Source organism: Artibeus jamaicensis, unplaced genomic scaffold (assembly GCF_021234435.1).
Source record: "Artibeus jamaicensis isolate MK-2021 breed Jamaican fruit bat unplaced genomic scaffold, CSHL_Jam_final contig_525, whole genome shotgun sequence".
NCBI lineage: Eukaryota > Metazoa > Chordata > Mammalia > Chiroptera > Phyllostomidae > Artibeus > Artibeus jamaicensis.
In genome coordinates this window covers 1,272,322-1,292,263 of record NW_026521874.1, presented here as the reverse complement: position 1 = coordinate 1,292,263, position 19,942 = coordinate 1,272,322, and the positions used below count along the sequence as shown (strand labels likewise).

Genomic DNA, 19,942 nt, shown 5'->3' with positions numbered 1-19,942 from the left:
GGACAGGACAGCCAGAATAAAAACACGTGGACCGCCCGGTGACAGAGGGATACTGTCACAGGGCCAGGGCTGCGCGTGCGCAGGTGCCATTTCAGGCGGGGTGCCGGGTGGCCCGCGGGCCAGCGGAGGGGGGACCCCCGAAGCTGCGCGCGCGGCAGGGGTCGGGGAGGGCAGCGAGGGCGCAGGGCCCCCGGCGGCCTCCTCCGCGGTCCGCTCCGCGCCGGTGTCTGGGTCCCGCGGGCCAAAGCGCCCCTCCCCCTGCGCCCGGCATTCCCGGTTTTCATCATCCTGGCTGGGTGGTTGTTGCTGCTGTTGTTTTAATTTTTAACTTTATTTTTAAATTAGAATTATTTTTTCAATTACAGTGAACATTCAATTTTATATTCGTTTCAGGTATGCATTATAGTGGTCAGCTGACTGGTTATCTTCCTAACAGTTACTTTTCCTGCAATGATTTCGAATTCTGTGTTCTGCCCCCCCAAACCTTGCTCTTTCTCTTCTCCTCCCTGACGGTGGCCCCCAGGGCAGGAACCGGCGGGGACATGGCTGCCCCTCTGAATACAGGCTCCTCTTCTCTCTCTCTCTTTTTTGCAACAAACTGACTTGCTCGTGAAATTTCCCAATTTACTTCCTGCTGTGCGTCTGCTCCCTCATCACTGACATGAGCAGCAGGGGCCAGTGACGCCCTTGGCGCACCTTCCGCCCTCGCCTGCCAGTCCCCACCGAGTCCCCTGGAGACCCCGAGTGGGACCGGCCGGCAGCTTCCTTGCAGTCCCGTGGGGGGGGGGGGTCCAGCAGGTGGCACATCCTCAGGCCACCCCGGCGGCTCTGCCCGTGGGTGGGGGGACTCTGCCTGAGGGACCAGAATGAAGGAGGCCATTTCAGGTAGTGCTGGTGACGTTCAAGCTAGGACCTCGGTGACGAAAGGAGGCAGCCAGTCGGAGATCAGGGGTGATGGGCTGTAGTGATTTGGGGGGCAGTCAGGGAGAGACACTGCAGGCCCAGCTGGGCCTGGGTCCCTGGTGGGGGTGTGGCCAGTCCAGGAGCCTGCACGGGCCCATGGCTCACCGGCCTCAAGGGGTGGGCCGCAGGTCTGGGGGCGCAGAGCGGGGTCCAGCCAGCCTCCACCCGCCCCGGCTGCACACGTTTCCAGGAGAACGTCTCAGCTCTGACCAGCCTCCGCCACCCAGGCAAACGGCTCAGGTCGGGGCTGCTCAGAGCGAAGGTTAAAAGCGACTCTGGTGGGCAACAAATCAGGGGCAAAACCCTGGAAGACAGAGTTCGTTTCACACTCGACAAAGACACGCATCGCACAAGTCACCAGCGTAAAAGAAACACACAGGCGGGGCTGCGACGGCCAGGTGAGGGCTGCCCAGGGCACTCCCACTGCGCCGAGCTAGGCGGCAGGACCAGCGGCTGCCCGAGGGTAAACCGAGGCTGTCGAGTCCAGGGCAGCGATTTCCCACAGGTGTGCGGCAGGCGGCGTTAGCACACCCCACAGAGGCGACCCGGTGTGCGGTCCTCTCACCTAAAACCCGTGCACCCGCGGTTCACCCCGAGAGGACACTCAGGCTCGGGGTCCAGGCGGCTTCCCCTCGTTCTCTCTCCTGTGGGTCAGAAATTCTCGAAATGTTGCCCAGAGACCACGTTTCACAGTCCGGCTCAGCCAACGTCTCCCCTCCCACCAATGAGGGAGCAAGCACATCGCCGTGGTCACGGCGCTGCCACCCCGACCCAGCACGTGTGGGGTTCCTGTTTCCTGTGTCAGGATCACGCCGGGTCTTAGTAAGAAGTGAGAAACATGCCCTGGCTGGTGTAGCTCAGTGGATTGAGCGCGGGCCTGCGAACCAGACAATCGCGGTTCTATTCCCAGTCAGGGCACATGCCTTGGTTGCAGACCAGTTCCCTGCAGGCCAGTTCCCAGCAGGGGACGCACGAAAGGCAACCATACATTGATGTTTCTCTCCCTCTCTTCTTGCCTTCCCCTCTAAAGATAAAGAAATAAAATATTTAAAAAAAGTGAGAAACAGCTTTGGCCGGTGGCTCAGTTGGTTGGAGCCCTGTCCCGTGCACCAAAGTGTTGTGGGTTCGATCCTCTGTGGCAACCTGTCGATGCTTCTCTCTCACATCAATGTTTCTCTCTCTCTCTCACTCTTTCTCACATCCTGCCCCTTCTTCTCTCTTAAAATCAATAATAAATATTTAAAAATATAAGTGAGTAAGAGATGCCTAAAACCAAACTGTGGGTGTCACTGGTAAAGAAGGGACAGGAGGACACAGTGGCCTACAGGCTGCAGAGGAGCCTGTTGGCTCAGCAGGTGCCACCGAACAACGTCCCCGAGAGCCTGAGTCTGCAGGCGGCCAGCACTCCCCGAATGAGCCGTCGCCCCGCTGGCCCGGCCCCCGGCACAGCCCGGGGTCTCCGAGGCCGGTGAGGGGCAGCTGCCCGGGCCCACCAGCCCCGTGCTGCGTTCTGGGCGGACGGCCAGGGCGGGGCCTCGGCGGACACACTCTGCCGGCCCTTGGGTTCGAATCATCCTCTGATTTGGATTCTTAATCCGGGCAGCAGCCCGAGCTGCGTGCTGTGTCCGCCCACCCATCTCTCTCTCTGCTCCTCTGTTCTGGTCTAGGGACCATCTTGAAGCCGCAGGCCACGTGTGCGTTCTGAAGGACGCCCTGGACTATGACAGCCGGTCCGAGGTGGCGGAGCTCATCCGGGCGGCGGAGGTGGAGGCGGCCCTGGCGCTGCACGCCTACAGGGCGGGCCGGCTCCTGCGAGGTAGGCGACCCTTTGTCCTCCACGGGCCACGCCGGGGACTCAGCAGCCGAGCTCCTGCACCCTCCAATGACACACGGGCGAAGGGCCTGTCCTGCTCCTTTGGGCCCCGAGCGGGAGGAGCTCAGTGACCTTCCTGCCGTGCTTTTCCTCCAGGAGTGATTTTCTAGAACGCGTAACTAACTACTGAGAACGGCCTCGCACAGAAGTGCACGCTGCCGAGTGGCGGCGCCCGAACGTTCCGATGCAGCTTCCCTGGCTGGCAAGACCGTTTTCAGAAGTTATCACCCCCCTGGGGACACGAGGCAGGTCTTTGGCAAAACCCAGCAGCCCTAATTCTAGGATGCTTTATTAAATCGCTTACCTAACTTCCAGTCCGTCCAGCGCCCCGTAACCTGGCTTCTGCATCGTGGCAGTTCCCCCCTCCGTGAGTCAGGTGACTGAGTCTTTCTCAGGTGCCCACTCTGATTTTTAAATGTGAGTCTAAGGGCGTTCCTTACGCTGAGCTGGTTAGCAACCTCGCTCCTGCCCGCCTGGGTTCCCCTTCCCTGTAACCGAGTCCCAGACTCTGAGAACCAGGGCATGGACATCCCTGGCGGCCATCACAGTGCCCACCACAGATGTCCCTCCAGTCCCCAGGGCCTCATGTCTGGGCCGTGTGCTGGAACCATTCACCCTGTCTGCGCACCCCTCCCGGTCTAACCCCACTGCAGAGCGAGAGCTGCCGTGCTGGGTGGTCTGCATGCCTGTCCGTGTGGATCTGGGGGGAGGTCCGACTCGTCCACAGGGAGAAATGCAAACAGTGTGAGGTGTCACAGAGCAGAAACTAAGTTCCTCCCATGTCCGGGACCTCTGGCCCTCTGGGTCCCTCCCCTAGAGGTCCTGGCAGCCAGTATGTGTGTGTGTTTGTGTGTCCTTGAACCGATGTCCTGTGTCCCCAGAAGTGTGTGTTTATCCTGTTGGCACACACAGCAGGTCGGTCATGGGGCACTTGGTGTCTTCTCTTTGCAGTAGGTTTTGTCGTTCAGGCCGCACGAGTGTCAACCTGCGCCTGTGTGCACACTCACACACACTCACACACACTTGTTAACAGCATTTGAGTTGTTTGTTGTGTTTTGCCGTATCCAGCAGCCTTGCTACCCCCACACGAGGTGGTGTTGTGTGTAGTGTCCAGATGCGGTGTCCCTAGCAGGGCCGTGCCGGGGGACAGCCCTCAGCGGGGAGAGAGGAAGGGTCACTCTGCTCTCCGGCCGATGGACAGAAACTACTCCGAGGCCGACAGAGCGGAAGCCCAGCCTGTCACTCACTCGAGTTGAGTCCCGGGAGCCGTGGCTCACTGGACAAACCCCGGCAGCCAGGGGCTCGAGTTAGGTCTGGTCTCTGGCGGTGTGACATTTGAGTTGACCTTCAGAAGTTCTCCAGGGAGTCCCGGTGGCTGAGCTCCCCGTTTGGCGGGACCTGTGTAGGGAGGTCGCGCCTGTTGTTCGTTATGAGCCACAGTCTGAAGCCCCCATTTCTGTGGTGAGCCCTGACGGTCCCAGATCTACCCGTTGCCGCAGCAGGATCGGCTCCGATTCGTAGGTGGGGGGCCATGCGTGCTCACTCGTGAGGTCGCCTTGCAGTGGCCCTGACCAGGGGCCGGTGTCTCGCCCGGCCAGTCCCGTGTGCTGCCTGTCACCATCACACCGGCCCCACCCTTCGCGAGAGTTGGGGTACACCTGCGCTGGCAGCCGGTCTGGGTCCCTGAGCCCCGGGGACCCGTGTCTAACGCCACGGCTCTGGGACGGGTCGGCGAGGGCTGTCCCCAAAGCGCCCTCTGCTTTCCCGCGGTGCAGGTCACGGGATCCCGTTCGGAATCGTCTTCGGAGGAACCGACTTAAACGAAGACGTGACCCAGGGAGAGAAACAGCGAGTGATGGGAGGGGTCCTGGCGGAGGCCAGGTACGTGGGGCGCGGCCCTCCGGGCGGGTTCGCGGACTCGGAGGCCCAGGAGGCGCGAGCTCGGAGGTTGGCCTCTCCCCGTGGGAAGCCGACCTCTTTCTCCTCCCATTTCATTTTTCTGTCACTTGGCACTTTTTTATTATTTTGCGGTGAATGGTCCTTGTAAACCAGTCGCTGCAGTTGAGTGAGTCCTTGACTGCAGGTGGCACTGGATGAGTGCTCCTGGGACACCCTGCGTGGCCAGACCACATGAGTGGTGGCGCTCGGAGGTCACGAGGCCGGTGGGCTCCGGCTTCCCCGACCCTCAGACCCGAGTCACGTGGCCCCAGCCCCGCCCACATGTGGCATCATGGGCGTGGCCTCGTCTCCACGGATTTTCCCAACCATATAAACCAGAGGGGCGAAGCTGCCTCTCTCATCAGGCGCTGGGGGCATCGGGGTGGGACGGTCGTTCACTGTGGGCCCTGGACTCCACCCGCCAGGTGCTGCCAGGATCCGACACACCTGTGGCCCCCGGCAGGTGAGGTCATTGCCCTGCACGCACCTGTTGCGATCCCACCTCCCTAAAACAGCCCACTCTGAGTGCGTGTGTGACACACTAGACGGTGGTGCGAACACAGCAGAGCTCGCCTCGAACGGTGCTCTGTCCTCACAGGCTTGCTCGTGCGGTTCGTACCCTCAGTGTGCGACCGGTGCGTCCAGTCCGGGAGGCACCGGCTCACGGACGGAAAATAACTCTGCCCGGGAGGCGCAGAGGTGGAGGAGCTCCTCCCACACCGTTGTCATCAGCGCCACTCATCACGCTGCTGTCCGAACACACGGTGGCCCCCCGTGGGGGGGGTCAGGGTTCATGGGTGGGAAGGCGCTGCCCTGCTCTCGGAACCACTGTCACGTCGCTTTTCTGTCCTGTTTCCCCGAATGCAGCGTATTTGCCTTCTGGTCACCGTTCAGGGTTCCTGGGAGGGACTCGCAAACCGACCCCGCTGCCCTGACCTAGTCCTGCGCCACCCGTGTGTGGGGCTCAGGGGCCCCAGTGGGGGACGCGTCTGGACCAGTGGCCTCATGGCAGGAGGATGAAGGGATGACGGCAGGGCTCGGGGAAGACGCCGGCAGGGGACGGCCGCGCCCTCTCGGTCACAGTGCTGGGGGGGAATCAGCCATCCACGGCTCCGTGCCTCAGCCTTCACTCCCCTGTGGGCCTGGGGGCAGATGGGTGACTGCCTCCCTCGCCACTGCACCGATGAACGGAACTCTGCTGTGAGGAGGAGCTGTCTGGGGGTGTATGTGGACAATCTGGGTGCACCCAGGAAGCCTTGCCCATGCGCCATGGTCTTCCTTGGGCCGAGCTAGTGGGCAGGGCTGCGGCCCTTGGAGGGTCCGGGTGGACTCAGGGAGGCCCCAGCCCCTGTTCTCCGTGTCTGGCTCCCTGGCACCTTCCTTGCTCCCCTGACCTTGTGGGGCGGCCACAGGACGGTAGGACGTCTCTGAGCTTCTTTGTTGCATGTGCCATTTTCTGGGTGTGCGCTGGTGCCTGGCAGTGAGGAAGATGGATGGCCTGCCTGGCCGGGCCTCTCACCTCGTCCCTCAGGCCCTGTCCCGGAGCCGCTCCACGGTCACGGTCCCTGACTCCGCCCTGACGTCGGCTCCCTTCTTCTTCTTCCTCTCGGCAGGTTCGCCGTGGCGTTCACGGAGACCATGAAGGCAGCGGCGGGCCTGCAGTGGGTACGTGTTTGTGTGTGCCGCGCTCGGATCGCGGCCGTGGCGGGGGCGTGGCGGGACGTGGGACGGAGAGGCCACTCCCCAGGGACCCACAGCGCCCCGTCCATCCGCCGGAGCTCATGGGGTGGTCTGCAGGCCCAAGGGCTGACGCAGCAGCGGGTGTGCCTTCCCAGATGGGTGTCTGTTTGAAGCGCTTTAAAGTGTCGTGTTCTTTGTGGCGCTGAGAATTAACGCACAGGCTGCCCTTCCTGGTCACGGTGGCTCAGGGGGCAGGTGCCAGGAGCGGGTGCCTGCCACAGACAGGCAGAGCCGCCCCAAAGGCCATTCCCTAGGGGTGGTGGGGAGAGGTGGCCAGGAGCCCGTGTCCCCGGTCCTGGTCCCCGTGCTGGCCCCTTTGCCAGCGCCCCCGTGGCACACACATTATTCCTGCGGCAACATTTCACAGGCCAAACACATGCTTCATGGAATCTCGACCTGTAAAGCCGAGCACCAGGAAACTGCTGCTTCGGGACAAGGACAGACGCAGCCGTGGGTGGCGCCAGTTGCAGAACTCAGACTGCTGGGCACATGCAGGCGGCGCCCTGAGGGTCAGTGAGAGAGCAGGCCTCCTGCTCACCCAAACTCTCCCTGGCCCAGAGCCTGGGGGGCGAGGCGGGGGGGGGCGTTTCTCAGCAGCGTCTGGCGCCCGGTGAGCCTCGGGGTAAAGAAGGCCAAGTTCCTGTCTCCCCGGGACCCCGTCTGCCGACCCCTCTGGCCTCAGAGGGTCCCGTGGAATGGTGGCCCGTGGTGTGGGGTCCCCTCCACGAAGCCCCGTTTCCTAGTGCTAAGAAGCATTTGTCCGGGTTTTTTTATTTTAAAAAAAAAAAAATATATATATAAAAAAAAAAATATTTTAAAAAAATAAATTAAATTTTTAATTTTTTTCCCCGGTCCTTTAGAAGCCCCAAAAATATTAATATACTAAAAAAAAAAAAATAAAAAAACCAAGCAAGCGAGGAGACCCGACACCTGACCCTTAGAGCCACCGAGGCCGAGGCGCGGCGTGTCCCTGCCTCTCCCGGTCTCCACTCACAGTTGGACGGAAAGCACTGGAGTGTCCTAAAAACGATTGATTCTGTTACACATTAACCGCAGAATACATTTTTGAAACGTCCTGTGTGCGGAACCAGGAAGACCCAGAACACCCTCCGGCCGCGTTCTGGATTGCAAGTGAACTGGCTGCTGTTCAGCGCGGTTCTGTTCTCTTCCTCTGAGAGGCGATCTGAATATTCTACAACCGCACATTCAGACGGTCCCTTACCGACGAGTGACGGGAGCCAGCCCCTCCCGGGGAAGCAGTGGGCAGTGTCGTTGCCGGTGGGGACACACGCGTGTGGAGCAGGGGTCAGAGTTCCGGAAAGGCTGCCCGCGTCCCCCAGGAAGACCCCCCCCAGGGGGCCAGCTTCAGGTCCACACCTGTGATTTCTTCTGTTTTGGGGTATTGTGTAATGAAGCGCCCTGACATTCAGAAGATCTCGAGGGGCCAGTAGTTTCCAAACGGCGGCTGCGTGGTGTGCACCACAGGCCACGTGAGGGGGAGAGGGACCTGAAGGAAACCGCGCCTGGTGTGTCTGCAGGTGCCGGTTTGCAGCGGGAGACAGAGGTCAGGCTCCGTACAGGTGACGCGGGAAGCAGGAGCGTGATTACTCTGAACACTGACTAAAAGCACGGATGAATTAGGTCTGGGGCGGGCTGGGCGGCCACGGGGACAACGTCTCGGAGGGCGGGCCGCCCAAGGGTCAGCGTACATCTCAGGGGGAAGCGGACCCTTCGCCAGCCGCGTCTGTCTGCTCAGCAACAGACGTCCCCCCGGGCCCGGCAGCTGTCCTGGTGCCCAGAAAGACGCTCCTCGGTTTGCAGTCGCCGGGCAGCTGGCCGGGAACCGAGAGAGCAGCCCAGACGCTGACTCCCAGAGGGCGACGTGAGAGTCCCCCCAATAACAACCTGATGAGCCGCAGGATGGATTCCTTACGTAGTTCAAAGTGGTGGGAGTTACTTATCAAATTCCAACATGGGCCTGCGTTTTAATACAATTTTTGGGGGGAGCAGGTGATTTTTAATAAAGTTCAACTCAGTATCTTCATTCAATTAGTTTTTGCCAATAAAAACGATGCATAAATAATATATAGGTTTATTATTCAGCCGTATTTAGGTAGGTATTTCAGATGGGTTTTTTTTTTTTCTGTAGAGACACTGATTTTATTTGTGTTTTCCGAACAGCAGCACCGCTTCTGGGTAATTAAGTTCTGCCCTTCATTGTTGAGCCACCGGCTTCTGTTTTCAATTTCGCGTTCTCTGTTTTGGAGAGCGGGGCGGTTCAGGCTGCGTGTGGGCTGGTCCGGCCTCGTTATTATCAACCCGGAATCCAGTTCCGATAACCTCAGATGAGAATGATCTGTGGCGTCGGCTGCTTATTGCTTTTGTGATTTCAAAAGGCGGATTATATAAGATGCAGGGCTGGTGTGGAGAGATGTAGCTCTGAGCGTTCTGGTCTAAAGCTGGTGTTTTCTCGAACTTCACTGAAGTGGGAACACTCATCTGCTCGGGCTCGCTCTCTGGGTCCGTGCAGCTGGGAGAAATAAAATGCAGCCCGCGAAAGTGAGCCGCGATGTGCCTGTAAATGTTCCAGTAGCTGCATTTTTAAAGATTTTATTTATTTATCTTTTCAGAGGGGAAGGGAAGGAGAAAGGAAGAGAAATATCAATGTGTGGTTGCCTCTCATGCGTCCCCAGCTGGGAACTGGCCTGCAACCCAGGCATGTGCCCTGACTGGGAATCAAACCGCGGTTTTTCGGTTCTCAGGCCCGCGCTCAATCCACTGAGCTACACCAGCCAGGGCCAGTAGCCACATTTTAAAAAGTGAGTGGCAACAAGTAAAACCAGTTTCAACAGCACACTGTGTTTCACTGCCAAGTTTAAGGGTTCCGTCTCCAAGACCGCCCGCACTTTGACACCAACTGCAAGTTCAGGCGGTTCCCAGAAGCCCCCAAGTTTGAAGACTGGCTGGAAGGGCTCACAGAACCGGAGACTCACTGGCTGCTTCCCGGGAAAGGGTGCCGAGTGCACCGAGCCCGGAGAAGGGGCACCTGGGGCCGACGGACACAGAGGCATCCTACCCTCTGATCACCGATCTGGTACAACAAGCCCGGAATGTTGCCGACCCGGGAGGCTCCCCCGAGACTGCCGCCCGAAATCCTTATTGGAGCTTCATTACGTACGCTTGATTGATTGGCTAATTCACTGCCCACCTCCTGGACCTGAAGTCCCCACCTGGCATCACAGGTGGGCTTTCTGGCTGTGGCCAGCCCCACCCTAAACAAAGACACACCTCTTGGAAATCACATTGAATTGTTCCCAGGAGCCAAGGGTTGTTTGCCAGACCCCTCCCTGGCCAAGGCCAGGTTCTTTACTCTCACCCACGAGATCCAAAATCTTACCATTAAGACACGAAGGCCACAGACCAATGACTGGCCCTAAGTCCTGGAAACCCAGCGCACCCTTGACCCTCAGGGTCTTGCTCTGATCGGACCAGCTCCCCGTCAGCTGCTCAGAGGCCCCACGAGGCCGGCGGCTGCTTTGTGGGGGCCAAACCTGCACTCGAGTGGGGGGGGTGCCGGGTTCCGAGAAGGCTCAGCCACAACGGCAGGGATGCGCCAGGGTGGGGGAGGTCAGCCCTCTGGGAGAGCTTCGAAGACGCGATTTTGGAGGCTGCGCTCCTATCTCCGGCTGATCCCACAAAACTTAGTTTGATTGGGTTTCAGGGAAGACAGCCTTATTTTATCTCTTTCATCGAAAACATCTCTGCGGGGCTCCGGTCGTGACGTTGGAAGTGACGCTTCTGTCACACGTCACTCGACAGGACAGCACACCTCCCCCGTGGGGTGTGTTCACCATGCAGTGAGCGCTCACTGCGCAAGTCCAGCCGAGGGCGGGCAGCGTCCCTCCGGTTTGTGAGGGCACAACCCCTGCTTGTCACTTGTGGGGACTGGACTCACGGTCCCTGCCTCACCGTGACACGGGCTTTGTGGGGACGCAGATGTGGTCTGCGTAGAATTCAGATTTCCTACGAGAGCCGTGTGCAGATCTGGGCCCTTGTGGGTCTGGTCCAAAGTTGTGATGCTCTCTCTGACGTCATCAGGCATTCACCAGAAAATGAAACTAGTTAAATATTTCAGCAAAAAGTTGAAGAAACAAATCAGTTGTGTATAAAGGCGCTTCACTGGGCAGAAGCAGTTTAAATGGTCTACATCGGGCCCCAAACCCCACAGGTCTGTGAAGGTGTAACTGGACCGTTCTCACCCTTGTCCCCATAAGTACCGATGAGAGGACTTGCCCTAATATTGCAAATATCTGCCGATAAACTATCCTCGGACAATCTTGAGCTGGAGTAAATACTGCCTGATGACCCAAATGACTCATCCGTCCCCTGACTGCATTAGCCCTGAACCGAGCACCCAGGTGGGGTTATGTTTCGGCGATCTTTTCTTAAATTTGGAAACTTTGAGTCACCGCCTTCTGGGGCCTGATTTACCTCCCTTGCCTGGGCACTTGTTCAAGAAAAATCACTTTGTCACAGCCGTTGGAAGGTGTCGGAGAGCAAGACAGGTTTCCCGGGCTGTCACCTGCGTGGCCTGGGGCACAGGTGAGCTCAGGTGCTGAAGCCAGGGGCCAACGCCGGCCTAACGGGGCCAAGCTGCCCGCCCGATCAGTGCGGAGTGTCCAGCACCGCCGTCCTCTCCTGCGAACCACGTAACAACTTTTTCCTGGGAGGTCTGTCACTTTGTATCTGATTGTGTCCGAAAACCACGTGGGCAGGACCATACCTCTCGCTACATTTTCCACCCCGGTGGATGGAGCCTTAGAAGCGTTTGTCTCCTCACTTCATCTTCAAACCCTCGGGTGTGCAGCCGGCCCCTCCCTGCCACGAGTACCCGAGAGGGGAAGTCCAGGGCCGGCTCGGAGCCCTCGAAGCTAATCATTTCTAATAACTTCTATCAGGATTGGCTTTTCCTCAGAGGCATCTTCGTGCAGCTGCAAATGTTCTTTGCAGTGCTTCTCCCCAGGTGAGATCCCTGGGGATGGAAAAGTTTTAAAATAACCCAAGGGGTGGAAAACTCATCGGCGCCCGTGCCGCAGGGCTCCCACACTGGGCACCAGCCACAGCGTCCCTTCCGAGTCACCGAGCTGTAGAGGCAGTCGGGCCGGGAAGCTTTGAGCAAAACCGACAATGATTCTGAGCTGTTGACGCCACAGATTTCACTGTTTTTTGTTCCTTTTTTTTAAAACTTTTCTTGGAACTGGCCGGTTGGTATTCCTATTTCCCGAGCCACTGGACCGGGTCAGCCCTTCCCTCCCACCCGGGGCTTTGCCAGGGTCGTGGCGGCTTCAGTCTCCGTCCTCCGGACCCCTGCACGGCCGACGGCAGGGAACCGGGCCCCGGTCTGGTTTTCTGGTTCCTCCTCGTGTTATTCTTGGGCACCTTCTTTTCTGGAAAAATCTTCCTCCGTCTGGTTCAGGGGTTGGAGTCCAGGGACAAGGCCTAAAAGATCATTGTTTTCTTTCCTTGCTTGAAAACAGCTTTCTACAGAAAGAGGAGGAGGAGACGAGAGGAGACCCGTGTGGCCTGGGCAGCGCCCAGCCTCTGGTCACTTTTTTTTTGGCAGGTGCGTGTTTCCAGAGCTTCGCCCTCCGGGGCCGGGGCCCCCTTTCAGGGATTCGGGCGCTTCTGAAAGTCCTTCCAGCATCATCCACACTTGCAATTTCAAAGAAAAAGTGAACGTTTTTTCCCACGTGTAAAGGATGAAATTGGGCATAGATTTCAAGAATAACATTTGTTGTGGCTTCCACCCGCAAGAAGTTTGATTTTGGAAGGAGAGGTTAATCGGAGAAGGGGACCCCGCTGTGTTGTTGCCGGCTGGCCACTCGCCCGTGGGGAAATGGCATTGGGTGCATCCCGGGTCCCAGGCCCCGGGGCTGCAGGGGTCAGTCCCAAGGGACCTGGGCTCCCTCGGGCCAGGGCAGACCGAGCGATGCTTCTCACAGACGCTGAGAATGGAGACTCCTGCCCCCGACACACCAGCAGGCACACACGGGCACAGACACGCACACGCTTGAGCGCAGCGCCCTCTCCTGGACTTCACGCCTCCACACGCCAGTCTTGCCTGGCTGGTTTCTCACTAGGACTTTAACTCTTCGCGCTATTTCGAGGCAAGTGAAGCGAGCGAAGAAAGCTAATTCGTATTTGGAACTTTTTTAACAGAGAAAGGGCTTTCTCAGAATCACAGGCCAGTTGGCGTTCACCAGATTTCTTCTGGTACGATGATTAAAAATAGCCCGGGTGGCGTTCGTTTGTACACCACGGTGCTGTTTTCCGGATTTGCTCCGATAGGATCTTCAAGTGTGTCGATGTTTTAAAAGTCTGTAGAGGACGTAATACTTATTTTTTCCGGGTGCTCCACACGTTTCAGGGGAACCGTGCTCAGAGATTTGTGGAGAGTGGCGCTGAAACCCCGAGGTGCCAGCAGGGCCCATCCCCTGCCGCTCACAGAGTGAAGATTCCAGGTGAAGGAAGGTTTGTTGGTGTGAAAGAAAGTTATGGAGACTTAGGTCGAGCCCGTTCGTGTCAAACTCCTGCGTGAACCTCCCGGTCGGGACGCCCCGCAAGCAGTGACTCAGGTCAGGGCTCCGCGCCCCCCGGCAGACGCCTGCGAGACAGTCCCAGACGCCACGCGGGTCCCAGAAGAGGTTCCCTCGCCTCCCCCTTCCTTCTTCATCTTTCCAGGGATGTTCGAGCCGAGAAGAATGCAGGGCGCTCTGGACTTCAACGTCCAATGTCAAGTGGTTGCTCTTAAGCAGTTTCTCAGTAAAGTTCACATTTTTAAAAAATAAAGGAAGAGATTTTCAGAGCTTTTTTTTTAACGTTTTCTGGTCCATGGGCATTTTGAAAGGCGCCCCCTCCCCGCTGTGAGGCGCCTCGCGGACGACAGGCCAGGCTTTCGGAGGGGTCTCAGGGGCTTCTCGCGGGCGGCGCCTTTCCACCCACCAGGCAGAGGGCGGGACCCCCACGTCCCCCACACGGCGGGACACGCCCTTGGCTTCTCTCCCAAACGCAGACCTGACGGGAGGGTGGAGGTGGAAGGGATCAGCAGACCGAGCGCGGTCCCCCGACTCCACTCAGGTCACAGGCCGGCCTTGTCCTCTGCTCTCACATTGGGGTGCAGGGACCAGAGTCGCGACTTCTGTGATCGGCTTTCAAGGGCTAGTTTCGTCCTCTCGTGCACCCACCAGATGTCTCAGACGTACGACGCACAGGTGACCCTCGCAGGGTTTGTCTCACCAACAGGACCCTTTGGGGGAGCGGATTTTTGCTCTCGACCCCCTGTGACAACCTCCCCCACTGTTGGGGCTACTCCTGACTTTAAAACCATTTACGCTAATGGTGCCGGAATGAGCGCAAGACACGGATTCCTTCCCTCCCAGTAGCTCTGTGAGGGCCACAGGAGAGCGGCCACAGGAACAGTGACTCCCTTTCTGGGTACGAATGTCTAGGTCGGTCCTGCAGGGGCTGCCCTTCCTGACGTCACTGAGGCGCTCAGGCGTCCCTCCAGGGTCCCCCAGAGAGTCTGCTCGCACGCCGGGACAAGTCATACCCTGGTGGCTGCAACACACTGTGCTCCCTCCCTCCCTCCCCCTCCTCCTTCTCCCTTCTCGGTCCCTCCCCTCCTCTCCCTCCTCATGCCCCTCTTCCTTCTACAAAGCGGGGGGTGGGGTGTATTCTCCCCACTCACAGATGTGCACCCCCAAACCACAGCTCCCCAAATGCCTGCCCTCCACATCAGCACACACCCCAGGTGGGCTCCGTCACAGGCCTGTCCTGGTGGGAGCTTCAGTAACACCACTGCTAACCCGACGGGGAGACGAACCGAGGTGTCAGGCCTGGTCTCAGGGGCCTGGTTCCCGGTGCTTCTCACCGTCCAGATGCTGTGTTTCCGACGCACCAACGGCCCCTGAGCGCGGAGGCGGCCTTCGCTCTCACAAACCAGCTGTGTAGTTCCTGCTTTGTGACGCTTTCTTGGAAAACCGAAAACCGTGTTGGGGCTTTCATTCGTTGTAATGTGAAAAGCCACAGTAACAGACTATGGGCTTGACTTGCTTTTTCTTCCTTCCCTCTTTCCAACAGCCGCACGCTAAGGATAAGATCTACGTCCAGACTCAAGGTGAGAATTTGTAAATATGTATGGAAAAACTTGGCCCTTCTGTTTTGGAGACACGAGCGGAAATGTGTGTGGATGGATGGACACGATGTCGGAGATTTCCCTAAGAAACGGTGCATGAACCCACTTCCATTACTTCCCAACACTAACATATAAGATAAATAGGAGAAAACGGTGAAATGATAGTTTAAAATGCAGCTCGCTTAACCTTTTGACCAGTGGAAGTACCACACCCCCCTGCGTCCTTTCCTGGGCCCCTGGGGGTACCTGTGTGGGACAGCAAACCCCCCGAGGTGCCTGGCAGCAGTGGGGGGAAGGGACGTTCCCGAGAAGAACCCGGAACTGATTCCAGCCTGAGGCCAAGGTCAGGAGTTCAAGTTCCTCTTACACCCAGCTCAGCGGCCCTTCATGATGGCTGGGCCCCGGTGGCTTTGGTGACATTAGCATCAGAGCCGCTGGCCCCTCATCAAAGGGACTGCTCCTCAGAGACCTCCCATGAGGGGCTCATGAGGGTGGGGGCAGGAGGGGGTGGCGCCCCCTCTCCTCTGCCGGGGCCTGAGCCACCGCGAGGAACGCGCTGGTCAGCGGGGACGCCGCAGCTCCACAGGGGTTTGAACAGAGCCCCTGCCCACTCACACGTGTTCTGAGGGGGACATCAGCCCGCAAAGTTCCCACGGGGGTGGTGTAGATAGAAATAAAGAGTCATCCAGGCCGTAAGCCTGTGCCTGCAGGAAAAGGGGAAGCTACTCCCTCCAGTGGGGGTGCCCCGAGCCCTTCTCCCACAGGCTTTTGTTAGTGTTGGGGAAGGCAGAGGGACACAGCACAAGTGCACAGTTATCAACCAGTGTCCACCGGCTCTAGTCATAAAAAACTGGCACTATCTGTAGATGACAGTTGAAGAAACACAGGAATTGTTCCAGCTTGGGGTCTGAGAGACAGGCAGACGCCAGATGTCTGTGACAGACAGACATCATGAAGTAGGGGTTTCACTCCTTATGCCTTGAACTCAGACATCTGGGTTATACCGACAGGGTTTTATTGCCCGCAGAGCCGGCTTCAGAGGACAAAAGTGTGCATTCAGGCCTGAGTCCCACGCACCCTCGGTGCTAGAACCGAGTCATGCCTGCCACCTGCATAATGACCTGGTTTTCCAGGGAGACTCACCAGCCCCTTTTGGATCTTGCTCTCGTGAAGCCACGATCTCAAATCTGCACTGAGCGGTCCCCGCCAGTTTCCAACACCACTGAGGTTCTTTGAACCTCAGTCTCCAGCCAGATAAACCAGGGGTCCCCCGCACTCAGCAGGCTGTAGGGTTGGGGGCACCGTGGCACTCACACCCCAGAAGCCTGTGACCGGCCGGGGCCCTCGTTCCCCCTCAGGAAATGTCCAAGGTGCCCTGCTCCCGACGTGATCTGTTCCTAAGGACTGAAGTGGCCCCGAAGGACCGAGTGGAGCCACCATTGCATGTCAACACCAAGCCACTGGTCATGTCTCAGCCACCTGAACTTTCTTTTTTTCTTTCCTCCGGCCCAGGAATCGCGACTTCGCCCAGCACCGCCTTTCGCTGGGACACCTTTCTCCAGCGTGTAGGTGAGAGAGGGCGCCGGGGCGGGGGTGGGGGGTGGTTCTGGCCGGAGTGCGGACACAACTCAGTTCACCTGGGCGGCGCACCGCATCTCAGGATTTGGGGACAGAGGCTGCCCAGTCGTTGGCCGGTGCAGGTCGAATGAGGGACAAGGTGCCACCAGGTGGAGTGAGGCAAGGTCAGGGGGACGGCCTGGTTGCCCCGATCTGGGAGACGCCCCCCAGGAGGGAGCAGCCGGACACCGAGCCTCCTGACACCTGTCCTAGCTTGCAGCACCCGGGGGCGGGGCAGGGGTCTGTCACTCCACGCCACATTCGAGCTTCCAGGTGCCACCCGCCCCCCACCCCCGGGCTCATCACGTGGAACTGTCAGTCACACACAGAGTAAAGGGCCTTTGCAGAGACGTGGGAAAGGAGTCAGATGGACGAACACACAGAGACCTGAGACCTGAGATCAGCACCAAGTGGGGACCCCCTGTGGGAGTGTCCGGTGGTCTCTCCCCACCGCTTTAGGTGCATAGTGATTTTTATGGATTTGCATATGATTTTAGCTATATTCCTTATTATAGCTCTTACCTATTATATTTTTGTCTTCAAAATCATTCTATATTTTAAAAAAGTAATGGAACAATAAATGATAAAAATAAAACATCACTATAAAACATTTATAATATGCAATTATAAGTTTATTACATATAACTATATTTTTACAATAGATAAAATTATATTTTGTAAAATATAAAATTATATATATGGTCATAGCTATATATATTTAATGTGTAGTATGACCTTACTGGGGGGATTTTATTCTTCTGGATGGTGTCGCACATGTTTTTTTTTTTTTTACTTGACTGAAACGTTTCTGAATCGAGTTTCTAATCGGCTCCGCTGGCCTGCAGGAGCTCGCTGGGCTTTCGCGCCGGCGTCGACTCCGCAGTCTCCTGCGTCTAGCTGCTCGTTCCCAGTGTGCCGAGCCCCTGCGTGTCTTTGCTGTGTTGCTTTGACTTCTCGAACCGGTCCGACCCGTCCCTTTTGTTGGCCCCTTGGGTCGTTTCTGACCTGACACGCAGCCCCGAAGGAGCCGGGGCTTGGTCTTCCCGCTCACCTGCCCATTGTCCTCCGAGGGGCTGCAGGTGCTCAGGCTGGAGCGGTGGGTGCAGGGCTGGTGCTGGGCCCCCAACCCGAGCGTCAGGGTCTCGCCGAACCGCTCCCAGACGGCAGCGCCACCCACCCATCCGTCCGAGAGCCTGGGGGCCCTGCGCCCTGATGCCCAGGGACTGGGGAGTCTGGCCCTCGTATTTCCCTGCATGGCCGTGATGCTTACACTAAAAAAACAGCCCTGGGCAATGTCTGTAAGTCTCGGGCACTGAGTTGTGCGCAGGGAGGCCCCGGGGTGCCTGCTCCTTGGGCTGCAAGCCTGACACCCCCGGGACCCTGGCCAAGGCCCCAGAACGGCTAACAGTTCTGGGCCCGACAAGTTCGGACCCAGAAGGGACCAAAAGTGCGAAGTCAGGTTCCTGCTGCCGGCAAACTTGAGGGGCCCTGAAGCCTGCTTTCGCTCTAGAAACTTCAGGCCAAGCCTGTGCTGCATGTCGAGTGTCAGCGTCAGGCCCCCCGAAGAGACAGCAAGGCCCCGGCGTTTCGTGAGAAGTGACTTCCGAGTGCCCCCCTCCATCTGGGCCCGGGGAGCGGAGCCCCGGCCCGCCTACACGGCCGGGTGTCCTTCGGGGCCTGTGGGCCCAGCTCCAAGGGGCCGTGGCGCGGTCATTCCATCTTCTGCACGCCGCAGGACATGGGTTTGTCAGTGAGGATGAGGTCTCACGGGTCTCACTATCGAGTGGCTCGGGGAACAGCCAGGAGATTTGAAATTCTCCTTAGGGAACGTTTCCTGAGGGCCCATTCGGCCACACTGTCACTGTGATGGGTGCAGCTGAATGCCAGAGACGGCTGCCAGGTCCACAGGCGGGGGTGGGGGCACCGGTGCGTGTAGCCAGCTGGGCTAGCAGCTGGCTTTGGGGTCAGAGGTTGTGGCGTAACCGGCGCCCCCGGACTCTGTGATCAGGTGTGTACACACTCACTCGTGTGGTTATCCGCCTGTCATGTTCCAGCCTCCACAAGGGGACCCAACTCTCTCGTCACCCACCTCCAGCTTCCCCGGGAGCCCCCGAAGCTAGCGGCTGCCACTTGTGAGCAGTTTGAGCTGCAGATGGTGACACTCTGATGCACACTCTTAGCGATCCAGCAGCCCTCGGCAACCGGGAACCCAGTAACTCGGACGGACCCTCCAGAGAAGCGGGCCTTGCGGGGGGGGGCGGTGTCTCCGGTCTTTGAGCCTTTTTGCGTGTCCCCTCCTGAGTCTCAGCTGCCGCTCCGACTCGGCACCCATGGTTCTTGATTTTCAGCACCGGTGGCCGAGCCCTTACAGTATGGAGTCCTGGCAGGGCGTCCCACCCGGAACCACAGGACTTTTCAATTCGACCCGGCCCCTCTCATCTGTTCTTCTCCTTCTCACTTCACTTCTATCACTTTTCTGATTGTTTATCCGATTTCCTCTCTCTTTGTAAAGGCCGTTGGTTGTTCTGCATGGAGACCCCTCCGCCTGAGTCGGGCGGTTGGGCTGGTCTCCCTCTGGCTATTCCCAGGAAAGTCACGGCCCTAGAAAATTCCAGGGCTGGCACTGGTCCCAGAATGCAGCGTGCCAGCTGAAACTCACTCAGTCAAAAGCGCTCATCTGAAGGTCTCCCACTCTTGTCTTTATAATAACATGAAAGAAATGAACAGCAGCCAGAATAGAAAAATGGGGACAGAACGTGGCTTATTGTGGATTGTTGGGTGCAGAAGGAGCCGGTCAATCCCTAGATAGTCAGGCCTTCAGTGGCAGACAAGGAAAATGACGCTTTTCTTTTTGGAGATAAAAGCGTCGTTCTGCAGGCAGTGGTGACCTGGGAAGGACGGCTCACACACGCAGGTGTGAGTGACGAGTTCCCATCGCTCCGCGCCTCAACTTTGGGTCAGGCGGGGACTCACGAAAGTCTGTTTCTCAGATGCGTGTCGGGGTCTCGGGGAGATGCTGAAAACTCCCCACACAGCCCAGTGAGCGTGTCCGCAGTCAGTTCAGAGACCGCGGTGATTTGGGGGCTTTCCTGAGGGGGACGTGTGGGCCTTCACTCCCACACATGTGGGCCAGGAGGTTCTCTGGAGCCGGCCAGGCACCCTTGTTCTAACTCAGCTGCTGCGCCCCAGTGAGGTCAGCGTATCCTGCTGCGTTCAGAGTGGTTATAGCCTTATTCAAACGTGCAGAAGCACAGAAAAGTGAGATCGTTTGCATTAAGTAACGGAGGGGTGGAATGACCAGATGAGTGAGAACATTTTACGTGCGTGATGTTTCGCCCCCTATGTAAATGTGCAGATGACGAAGTTTCAGGTCAGGCCGCGTGGCTGATAGTAACCATTTCTGCAGAATCCACGTTCTGTTTCCATGTAACGAGCCACCCCGACACACGGGGGCGTGAGACAACTGCCGTGGAATTTCACGTGGCTTTCAAGGGAGTGAGGGTGAGGCCGGGTGGGAAGGTCCTCCCCTCGCCTCCCCAGTGCCTGCTGGGCTGGGTGCAGGTGGACTGGCCGGGAGGGAAAGTCAGCGCACACAGCGGAATTAAGACAGGTGAGGG

At 58.1% G+C, this 19,942-nt stretch overlaps 1 protein-coding gene across 10 annotated transcripts in view; it reads left to right on the top strand.

Annotated features, from left to right (window-relative positions):
• Positions 1-19,942, top strand: part of GLT1D1 (glycosyltransferase 1 domain containing 1) — a 36,298-nt gene that overhangs the window by 453 nt on the left and 15,903 nt on the right. For 8 of the 10 annotated variants that reach the window (XM_037161114.2, XM_053669748.1, XM_037161113.2 and 5 more), the window contains exons 2-6: positions 2,631-2,779; positions 4,612-4,717; positions 6,388-6,439; positions 14,654-14,690; positions 16,221-16,277. In XM_037161114.2, the coding sequence (XP_037017009.2) occupies positions 2,631-2,779; positions 4,612-4,717; positions 6,388-6,439; positions 14,654-14,690; positions 16,221-16,277 (401 nt within the window). Of the gene's footprint in view, positions 1-2,630; positions 2,780-4,611; positions 4,718-6,387; positions 6,440-6,881; positions 7,024-14,653; positions 14,691-16,220; positions 16,278-19,942 lie in introns of those variants that run through there. The other 2 variants (XM_053669750.1, XM_053669753.1) reach the window with 2 other exon arrangements.